Source organism: Chiloscyllium plagiosum, chromosome 12 (assembly GCF_004010195.1).
Source record: "Chiloscyllium plagiosum isolate BGI_BamShark_2017 chromosome 12, ASM401019v2, whole genome shotgun sequence".
Classification (NCBI taxonomy): Eukaryota; Metazoa; Chordata; class Chondrichthyes; order Orectolobiformes; family Hemiscylliidae; genus Chiloscyllium; species Chiloscyllium plagiosum.
Window position 1 is genome coordinate 14,621,928 of NC_057721.1, and position 11,467 is coordinate 14,633,394.

Consider the following 11,467-nt stretch of genomic DNA (forward strand, 5'->3'; position numbering starts at 1 on the left):
GACCCCAGGGAAAAGACTTTGTCTATTTATCCTATCCATGCCCCTCATAATTTTGTAAACCTCTATAAGGTCATCCCTCAGCCACCCTCGCTCCAGGGAAAACAGTCCCAGCCTTTTCAGCCTCTCCCTATAGCTCAAATCCTCCAACCCTGGCAACATCCTTGTAAATCTTTTCTGAACCCTTTCAAGTTTCACATCTTTTCGATAGAAAGGAGACCAGAATTGCATGCAATATTCCAAAAGTGGCCTAACCAATGTCCTGTACAGCCGCAACATGACCTCCCAACTCCTGTACTCAATATTCTGACCAATAAAGGAAAGCATACCAAACGCCTTCTTCACTAACCTATCTACCTGTGACTCCACTTTCAAGGAGCTATGAACCTGCACTCCAAGGTCTCTTTGTTCAGCAACACTCCCTAGTACCTTACCATTAAGTGTATAAGTCCTGCTAAGATTTGTTTTCCCAAAATGCAGCACCTCGCATTTATCTGAATTAAACTCCATCTGCCACTTCTCAGCCCATTGGCCCATCTGATCAAGATCTACAAACAATAAATCCTCCCTCTGTAGTCTCATAACATGAGTTGATGACACATGCTTTTTGTCATTAAATATATTGATGTTTCCTGATGTTCTAGCACCAGTAATATTGGGTTCTAACAAGGTCATCATGAACCTTAAAGAGGATTTGCAAATGGAGAGAAGGGGAAGAATATGTTAATAATTGCACATGATGAGACAAAGAACACAAAGGAATTGATATACAATGAAGTAAAAATCAAGCCATGTCCTTTATATATTGCTGTCATTTTCAATTTTGAAATGATCAATGTGTTCTGACATGGATACTAGGAGGTAAAATTGGAAAAGGAATTTACTTGTAAAGATTACAATAGGATAGTTTCGATGTGGTAATTTTCATTTTCATCACTTGGAAAACAACCTGGTGGAATGGCCTTCCAAAGAACCAGTTTGAATTTAGTGGAGTATGTTGGAGGCCATATCATGTCACATATTCCTTTTACAAGCACTTGGTTCACATTTCTTTCTGTCATTATTGGCATTTTCAGACCTGCTGTACTAGTGATATTGGTGGGTGCTGGGATACTGTTAAGTGTCTGTTTTCTTTCTGGAAGATCATTCCTCTGACACACGGTGCAACTTAAATGAGATGTTGGTGGTAAATGAGCAGAGTGGCAGAGTGAGTCAATCAGTGTGCATCAGTAAGGAACAGAACAAGGACATTCGTTCAGACAAACAAAACAAAAGTTTTTCCATTAATGTGTGGGAGAAACAATTGTATTGGGAAAAAGAATTTGTGCTAAAAAGCTACCACAAAAAGCTGTCAATTTGAACATAATAACTTGCATTTTTGACAATCTGTTACGATGTCATTTATGGAACAAACAATAACCCAGGAAATTGTCTGTTACATATATAATAGCAGCCTGTCTGATACATCAATCTCGCCACACCTTTTGATATTGTAAAATTACTACAAAACTCCATTATGTTGCCAACTGCCTGGGCCCAAGATTATTGTCCCTTCAATGTTGTACAATGTAGCTGTTAGGTGAGACCAAGCTTTTACAGTGCCAGCTTGATTATTGTTGAAAATATAGACAATAAGCCTATAATCGCATCTCTACACTAGCGGGATGTAGAGTCCCATAAATACGATTGTAATTTTTGCAAATGTGTGAATGCATTTTCAGAGACCGCTGCCCCACTGATATTGGTGGGTGATGGGACATTGTTAAGTATCTATTTTCCTTCTGGAAGATTGTCCCTTTGAAACACAGTGCAACTTTAATTAGATGCTAGTGGCAAATAAGTAGAGGGTGGAAAGTGTCAATCAATGTGCATCAGTAAGGAAGAGAACAAAGTACATTCATTCAGACAAACAAACAAAACAAAACTTGTCCACTTCCGTCAGTTTGAATATACTAATTTCCATCTTCATCTAATATGGAAAACTCTCTACATAGACAGGGTGGTTAAGAAGACATTTAGCACACTTGCTTTCATTGCCCAGCCCATTGAGTATAGGAGTTGGGATATTATGTTGATGTTGTACAGGATGTTGGTGAGGCCAGTTATGGTCACCCTACCACAGGAAGGATATTATTAAATTTGAGAGGATTCAGAAAGGATTTACCAGAATGTTACTGGGAATGGAAGATTTGAGATATATAGGTAGACTGGAGAGTCTGGGACCTTTTTCACTGGAGCATAGGAGGTTTAAGGGTGACACTAAAGAACTTTATTAAATCAATGAGGGGCATAGGTAAGGTGAGTAGGAATGATGTTTTCCCCAGGGTGGGGAGAGTTCAAAGTTAGGGGGCTCTATTATTAAGATGAGAGGAGAAAGTATTAAAAAGGATTTGGGCAACTTTTTTATGCAAAGAGTGGTTAGTATGTGGAATGAACTGCCAGAGGAAATGGTGGATGCAGGTACAGTTACAACATTTTAAAGACATTTGGATAAGAACATGAATATGAAAGGATTGGAGGGATGTGTGCTGAACACTGGGAAGTTTGACAAGTTTAGTTTGGGAATATAGTTGGCGTGGACTAGTTGGATCACAGGATCGGTTTCCCTGTTCTATGACTTTATCTTTTGATGTTGTAAAATTTCTAACCAAACTCTCTAATGTTACCACCTTTCAGGGCCCAAGAATTTTGTCCCTTTAATGTTGTAAAATGTAGCTGTTAGGTGAGACCAAGCGTTACAGTGCCTGGTCGATTATTGTTGAAATTATAGACGATAAGGTGGTGATCGCATTTCTACAACTGTAAGTGCCATTCAAAATCTACGTCTTTCACAACTCACGCAGCTGGGAGTGGTTTCATTTATTTAGGAGTTCTCTGGTTTTAAACTGAACTGAACTACTGCAATTACGTTTCCAGTATCTGACCAGGTTGATAGGACGATGTGATATGATCCGGAATGCACTACACCATGGCTCGTTAGAAACATTGCTGTTCATAATTGTCACAAGTGAATTGAGTAAATACTGGGAAGGCAGGAGTGTAGGAATAATTGAACAGCTCTTTCAAAAATCTCTACATGCTCAAAAGGTCTGAACAGCCACCTTCTGCCCTGTCTGATTCAATAATAAACCATGTCAGGAGCTTCCTCTGGTTCTAAATGGCTGTATTTCAACAACAATTTTCTTACTTTATCAATTTTTGCAAAGGTCACATTTTCTCTACCTGTCGTGTTTGGTGGAGATGATATCCCAGTAGGTGTTGTGCTGGTTTCTGTAAGAAAAGGACATGCATTCATCTGTAATCTGTCTATAATAATCTGTCATCTGTAATGTTCATTATTTTAATAAGACAGGACCATCCTTAAGGACTATAGTGTGGAATGTTCAATTTTTCCTGAGTTTAATAGATACAACTACTCCCTTTTACAACATATTTGACAAACTTTGTCTGTACTGATCAGAAGCAACCACTGTTCCCAGAAGAAATAACAGAAGTTTTATGTGAATATGGTTGTTATTGTAGATCTGGAGGACACTGTTATGATTGGAGGGCAGTTACAAGACAAATATTGTAAGTACGAGAAGGTTTAAGAGAATAAATTATATTTATCAAGGAAGTTGTCATAGCTAACATTGCAAAGAGAACCAATTTCACACATTTCAATATCTGGCTGTCATTTTCATAATTTAAATCTCCCAAATACCTATTTGCAATACCTGTCACTGATGAGATGGTTAAGGAATTCCCTGTAAAAAGATTCCTCCCATTGAGATTGTGTAACTGATAATGTTTAGAGCAATAGCTATCTTCCCGCAGTTCTTTTTGCATTTCTCCAAACACTGATGATTTCCCGAGATATATTTAAGCAACTTGCTCAGGCACATTACGACATATCTGGAGCACATTGGATTTGAACCTTTGCCTTCCAAGTCAGAGCTAGTCATTTCAGCAAACAAGCCACCATACAGACATCTTTCTAAGTTGCATTAAGATATATGCAACTAAATCTAATTATTATGCTTTCTGCCTATTTCTACCCTGTGTAACATTGTGCTCATTAACAGAAATGTTGATGGAATATAAATGAGGAACAGAATTTGTAAATCAGTGTTACAAATGATGGGCTTTATTGGACAAATATATTTTAAACAGTCTCCCACAATTCAAGTGAAAAGTCTGGAGAGAATCATGGAACGTCCTGTGGGATCTGTTCCAAGAAAATTCCATGTGACCTGCCTGTTATGAAGACAGAAAATCACACTGGAATTTATTCAAAGTCAAGTTTTAGCAACTGCTTAGGATAGAGAAAGCTGTTGGCTTTACTACTGATCAGACTCTCAGGCTGAGCCAGTCAAACTGAAAGGTTTTGAGGAAGAAACCCCACAACAGGTTTGCATTTTGCCAAGCAAAAGAAAATAATATTGTGTTTGTTGAGCTTCAAGCAGAGAGCCACTACTCCAGGAAATAATTGTGAAGTACTGTAAACCAAGGCATCTCCAAATGGTGCCTTATTACTGGAGTTCCATTCTATTCTGCACAGCTGAGTGATCGTCAGGAACTTTGTTCAAAATATTCAACATTTTGGGGGTAAGGAGAGCAAATCCAACTAAAAGTAGGAGAAGCTTTGGATTTTAATTTGAGCTGAAGTTTACAAAACAAATCAGCTAAGTATCAAATTGGTGAGTTTCATTAAACTTGCAGCGAAGCTAGTTTTCTGTCACTACTCTCTATAACTCACCTCATTAGCACTTGTATGCGCAATCCAAAGATGTGCAGGTCAGGTCAACTGGCCGTGCTAAATTGCCCATAGTGTTATGTCCATTCATCAAGGGTAAATATTGGGTAGTGGAATGGGTCTGGGTGGGTTTCTCTTAGGAGGGTTGGTGTGGACTTGTTGGGCTGAAGGGCCTGTTTCTGTAATGTAGGGAAGCCAAAAGAAAATTGAATCCCCATCTTCCTTCTTGCTGGAGCCAGCACACTCACCATTGCTGGAGCCTCTACGTCTTTCACAACTCACGCAGCTGGGAGAGGTTTCATTTATTTAGGAGTTCTCTGGTTTTAAACTGAACTGAACTACTGAACTACACCAGTCTTAAAGTTTAGTTGTATATCAGGTCCTGTGCTGCCAGCCAGGATTTGCCCTTCACTGTACACTGTAGTGGGAGGGGACTGGCTTGCTCCTACTCTGACAAACTTGCACAGTTAACACTGTCGGATGATGGAGCACGTTCCCCACTGCTCTGGCTGACTTTCCCGACTGGTTACAGTAATGTCCAGGACGGACCTTAGTCTACTGCCTGACCATGAAGTTATGCACCTGCTGAACCTTACCAGCCCAAATGGGTGACTGTCTGTGTCCAAGCCTCTGAATTGGAATTGGATGATGCCATTGACTTAATGAATCCTGATAAAAGGCTAAGCCCCCTTGTTATGACTGAGGACTACTCCCTTTTGACTTTTGAGGCATGGCCACTGGGTTGAAGCCACAGGGTTTCTGCTACGAATACTGTTGCCATATAGTGCAGGTTAAACATTGATGTTGCCATTCAGCAATACATCCAGTCCCTTGACTGATCAATGTTGACAACCATAACAAGCTGCCCGGTGTTGTGTCTATGCTGAGCAGCAAGGCAACTCAGAAGTACCATGAGCCTTTAAGCTCTGGCTGAGAGGGCAAAGTGTTAAAAGGCAAAGCAAAGCGGCTATGTTACAATAAAAAGGCACTGCTCTGCTCCAAAGCCGACAATGAAGTACAAAACAATGATCGACAGTGGATCAGAGAAGACCCATGAGGGTGCGATGAAGATAATATGTGTCTGAAGCCAATGCATTAATGGATGGTGTACACACTCACTGCCCAGGGAACATATCCTGAAATGTTGATGTACAAGAGGTCCACAAGAGCAAACCACATCCTTGAATCAAGAGGTACCTGATCTACAGGTAACTGTTGTAGTCTATTTCTATCTGGAGGTTGGGGAATGGGAAACTGTATATAAATGAGGCAAGACTCAGTTATAATAGCATGCTAATGCATACAAATGGATGAAAGTAAGCCTCTCACAGCTCAATGGAGAGATTATTGTCTCCCTGGCTGAAATGTGGTTAAAGAATTGGACTTGGTCATAACTCTCAACATTGAAAATCTCATGTTTACCAGTCCCACTGAACTTTTCCAACTGACTGGACAATGCTTACATTGTTTATTGCTTGAAAGGTTTACGGCTTACATTTTGGGGCAGGGGCTTTTGGTCTAAACTTTATATTCTACATATAATAGCGAATGCATTATATAGTTTAATGTAATAGTTGTTTCATCTACATTGATTTTGGCGTTTGTCACAGTAAAAGTCTTAAAGCATGATGTCTTGCAAAGACATAAAATCATTCATGCGTTCAGGTAAATAACAAACTTTGTCCATTATTGTACAGTTGACATTTTCAAAATTTAAATGTCTCAAATAATGATCTGCAACCACTTGTCACGAGTGAAGTGGCTTTGTTGATAAAAGAAATCCTTGCAAAATAATTGCAATTCATTTGTGCTCAGGTTTGAACTACATTGCTTGGAAGGCAAACTGTCAAAGTGTGTTACAGGGGTTAATCTGATACTCCAACATCTCTGCCTTTGCATAAGTTGCAAATTACTCCAATTGCATTATGTTTCAAAGGTCAGGGGCTCCTGTTTTAATGCCATGCAAGTTATAAGTATAGTTAACAACTAAAACCAAGCTTGACTGACATTACAGACAATAAGATTATGATCATAGATTTGCATAGCCAAGAAGCATCCAACCTCAAAATGGGACCTGCACAATTCATACAGGTGAAATTGACTTCAAGGGATCATCATTCCAGCAGTTCTCTTTGTTTTTAAATAACTAACTTAAACCAACACATTCATAGAAATCATAATGCCACTACCTTTTGTGCTTGATGGTCGTAATGTAACTTTAGAAGATGTGGTGCCTGTAGAATTTGTACATGATATTAGATAAGATCAAACAATTCATAATGAACACAAAACAAAATCAGTTGTGCTTCAAAAGTATGTAGGTTTTCAGACGATGCTAGATTCTAAGGAACTTCTTCATTGAAGAATTCTCTGCCCAAGTACTTTGTTTTGAGTATTAATGGATGTAACACATCTGTCAGGGTTTGGAAGGAAAGAAGCCATCAATTAATGTGCATTGAAGTAAGTGATATTGAGGCTCATTATCAAAGTAACTGCAAATTATTTGAACACAATGAGACATTGACCATGATTTTAATATGATAATGCTCAAGGAGATAATTGACGAGTCTGTTTTAGCGAAACATCTACATTCTCCCTTAGGTGGGCATGCCTTCATCCTAAAGCAATAATTGATGCAATCAATCAATTGAAGAAAAGGTAAACTTAATAGGTGACATTCCAGTGACTAAGCTGCTGAGACTGCACCAGTATCTAATGAAAGTAGCAGAGTATGAATATAATAATGCCCCTGTAAAGAGGCAAGTTATGTTTGTGTAATGTCTTGCACAACCACCAGATGTCCAAAGGCAATTTTGAGGCAATGAGGAGTTTTTGAAGCGTAGCCAGTATGTAATGTAGGAAAAGTGACAGCTAGAGTAGCAAGCTCGCAAAAACAATAATGTGATTGCAGCACCTAACCTGATAATCTGTTTGAATTGATTGTAAGGCAAATATTTACTAAGGCATCAGGGACAACCTGAAATTTTGGCTTGGGAACCTTTCACATTCACCTGAGAGGTCACACAGAGCTTTATTTTAATATCTCACCAAAAAGACAGCACCCCTAACAATACGGTACTCCATTGGTTAAGTGCTGAGGGATCAGTCTAGATTGCACTGTTCAAATCCAGAATTTGAACCTCACAACCTCCAGACTCAGAGAGAATGGGGCTGCCACCTGAGTCATGACTTAGGGGAGACAATGCACCACAATATTAGCAAATATGAGCCCAGAGCATCCCATAAAGCGGTCTCATTACCTATCATCAAAGTTCAAGCAAGTTTGCCATTTTCAAAAGACCTCTTCTGGAGCAGCAGGTCTGAGCTCAGGTAAATGCAATCCTGGACTATAATAATAATAATCCTGAGGTGGTGACATTGATACAGTCCTACAGCTGGAAACAGTAGCAACACCACAAAAGAGTGCCTGAGACTCCCATGTGTCTAACTGCCCTCTTAACGCATGTACTGCATGTTGACCCAATCTACCTTGTCAAGGAGCATCAAGAACTACAGGAGTCGAGAACTGTGTCAGAGTGACAGCAAAAATAGGGGTGTCAGGATTGAATGAACTGGTATTTACAACAGGAGTGACTGGGACATCTGGACTGAAGAGAGGAAGAGAGATTTCAGGGGTGTTGGGGGAGCCCTCAATGGCTAATGTCATTTATAAGATAGAAAAAAAATGAAGCAGCTGATTGTAGTAGGCCACATGAAGATTACAGATCACATCGCCTAGCTTTACATTCTCTGACCAATGAGAAGCATTACTTCATGCTGTCTTGCAACAATTGACATGGTTTATCAGATATTTTGAACCTCCCGCAAGGTTGTCTAATGCCTGCTAGACCAGGAGTAATACATTTGTGCCTTTAAAAGTCTCCAGATAATCTAGTTTCTCCAAATGTTGGGTCTTTCTAGTTCTCTACATTACTCAAATATTCGAGTTTGCATCGAACAGATGCTGATGCCTTCTTTGTCGTGACAAATACATCACCTTCCCCACTGGCCTCAACAGTTGGCAAAAGAGAAGCGAGGATTTGCAGGTGAGTGACTGCACAGATGCTTCCATCTAGGTAGGCTATCAGTTTGAAGTAATCTTTAATCAAAAAATATACCACTCCATCAAGGGGCAGCAAGCAGCTAGTTGTGCAAGTTTCTGCAAGGTAGTTATGCAACTGCTGGAGCCAAAGCACTGGCGACAAGTTTTAGAAGACAAACAAGGTAAGGATGGAAAGAAGAAAGCATCAGAAGGGGGCTCTGCTCAATGTCTTGCATGCTCTATCCTTTCATGCTCTATCCTTTCTATGTTTAGGTCTAATTTGAAGCTCTTTGGTAATAAATAAGTTCACTACCCGAATCAGATGCCCTGTGGTGCCCAGAGCTTGGACTCCCGCTGGCAGCAGTGCCCAGAATGAGAACTCCTGGCTGAGGTAGGCCCTGAGCCTGAACTCTCAGCAACAGAAGTGCTCGGAGCAGGGAATCCTGGCTGTTGTAAGCCCAAAGCCTCGACTCCCTGCTGAGGTAGGCCCGGAGCCTGGATACCTTGCTGAGGTAGGCCCGGAGCCTGTACTCCCTTGCTGAGGTAGGCCTGGAGCCTGGACTCCCTTGCTGAAGTAGGCCCGGAGCCTGGACTCTTGGCAGTGAGGAAGCAGTGGCAGCAGAGCTGGGGTCTCCTAGGGCATCGGTGTTGTCGTTGCTGTTCCAAGTAGAGGACTCCTTGAGGAGTGGAACACATTGCAGAGTCATTGCAGAAGCTCTGAAGCCATGCTTGAGACCCTACTTTGAACAGAAGATAAACTCAGCTGACTTCCTTGCATCAGGATGAGATTGTTATGGAGCTGGGGAGGTGCAGAGGAATACAACAAGGAATACAAATGAAGGAGAAGATGATCTGATAACTTAACTGACTGAAGGAAACACCTTTTTTTTGTGATCTACTCATATGGAAGGGATCTGCAGGAGTGAAAACTTCTGAAATTGAGCAGTTCTTTCTAAACCATGATCTATTCAGCACACAACCAATACAGGCGTTACTTTCTCCATGGTAGATATGTGTCCTTTCCATTTGTGCTTTCAACAAAAGCAGTCAAACAAACAAAAGCTGACCCTCCTGGGCAGAATGCAGAATTCTGATTCTGTGCAAGCAGACATGATTTGCTCCATTATGAACTTCAGTGATAAAATTCCTTGGAAGGTCTTCCAACAATGCATGCAGCTGTTGAGAAACGTCTGTGTCCTTTTGTTCCCTGCTTTGGCCCTTGCAATTGCCATACCCATCCTGCCAAACAAAGCTGAGAGAGGTCCACTTCATGTCTTGGGCTCTGTCCTGTACTGTCACTGGTGCTTTGAGCTGCACAAGCATCAAGTTCCTCAACCTTACTATCTAATACACATGGGGTGGCAATGACTGAACTGGTACCTAGGTGGGCTGTACTACCTGTCTGTGTTCCTCCTTCAGACTTTCCACATTCCTCACTCTTGTCACAATCAGTCGATGAACCTGGAGGAAAGGGAAAAGGGACAAGACTTAGGGTGGGAAAGAGACACAAGACACTGGTAGCAATTGCCTGAAGAATAATTTGAACATGGACAGCTTGCTTTATCCCTGCTGAGATGAAGGCAGACTATATTGTAATATATTATAATATTATAGTATAATCTGCATGCAGCCAGCTCTGGTAACCACCAGCCTCACCTTCCTTGCTGGTGTGCTCGGGCATTTGGCTTCCAGAGCTCTGCTTTGCTTTGACATTGGAAATGACATTAGATCACACAAACACAGAACCAACGTCAGCACAGAAGGAAGCTGTTTGTTCTTTCATGACAGTGGTGGCTTCCAGCAAGAGTACCACCCTGAGTCCCCTTCTTGGACATTGGGCATTTCTCTTCCACTCTTACTGCTCTCACAAATGTGTGTAATATTTTATTTCTGCAGACAGAGAGGGTGAAAGTGAATGGCCGTGCAATGAGACATGGAGTACCGTTGTTTAGGAAATTGCATAGCAATTGTTTGTGTTGAGAGGCAATGAAACAGCAGATAGAAATAAGGATATGGATGTATTTCAGATGCAAAGCTAATTGTGTAAAGAAGAAGGAGTGTTGGAGAAGTTGTGGCTATACAAGTAGTTGCTGTGGTTCTGTTCGCCGAGCTGGAAGTTTTTGTTGCAAACGTTTCGTCCCCTGGCTCGGCGACATCATCAGTGCTTGGGAGCCTTTTGCGAAGCGCTTCTTTGACGTTTCCTCCGGTGTTTATAGTGGTCTGTCCCTGCCGCTTCCGGTTGTCAGTTTCAGCTGTCTGCTGTAGTGGTTGGTATATTGGGTCCAGGTCGATGTGTTTGTTGATGGAGTTTGTGGAAGAATGCCATGCCTCTAGGAATTCCCTGGCTGTTCTCTTTCTGGCTTGCCCGATGATAGTAGTGTTGTCCCAGTCAAATTCATGTTGCTTGTTGTCTGCGTGTGTGGCTACTAAAGATAGCTGGTCGTGTCGTTTCAAAACGACCACACACGCAGACAACAAGCAACATGAATTCGACTGGAACAACACTACTATCATAGGGCAAGCCAGACAGAGAACAGCCAGGAAATTCCTAGAGGCATGGCATTCATCCACAAACTCCATCAACAAACACATCGACCTGGACACAATATACCAACCACTACAGCGGACAGCTGAAACTGACAACCGGAAACGGCAGGACAGACCACTATAAACACCGGAGGAAACACCAAAGA

The 11,467-nt window shown here is 41.2% G+C and overlaps 1 protein-coding gene across 44 annotated transcripts in view; it reads right to left on the reverse strand.

Moving 5' to 3' along the window:
• The window catches only part of LOC122554996 (adhesion G-protein coupled receptor G2-like), a 226,179-nt gene that overhangs the window by 148,910 nt on the left and 65,802 nt on the right, over nucleotides 1-11,467 (reverse strand). For 35 of the 44 annotated variants that reach the window (XM_043700511.1, XM_043700526.1, XM_043700536.1 and 32 more), the window contains 3 exons: nucleotides 10,173-10,235; nucleotides 6,922-6,966; nucleotides 3,220-3,267 (listed from right to left, as the gene is read on the reverse strand). The exons of 1 other annotated variant lie outside the window; for it this stretch is intronic. In XM_043700511.1, coding sequence (XP_043556446.1) covers nucleotides 3,220-3,267; nucleotides 6,922-6,966; nucleotides 10,173-10,235 — 156 coding nt within the window. The remainder of the gene's footprint in view (nucleotides 1-3,219; nucleotides 3,268-6,921; nucleotides 6,967-10,172; nucleotides 10,236-11,467) is intronic. 8 more of the 44 variants (XM_043700549.1, XM_043700544.1, XM_043700545.1 and 5 more) reach the window with 3 other exon arrangements.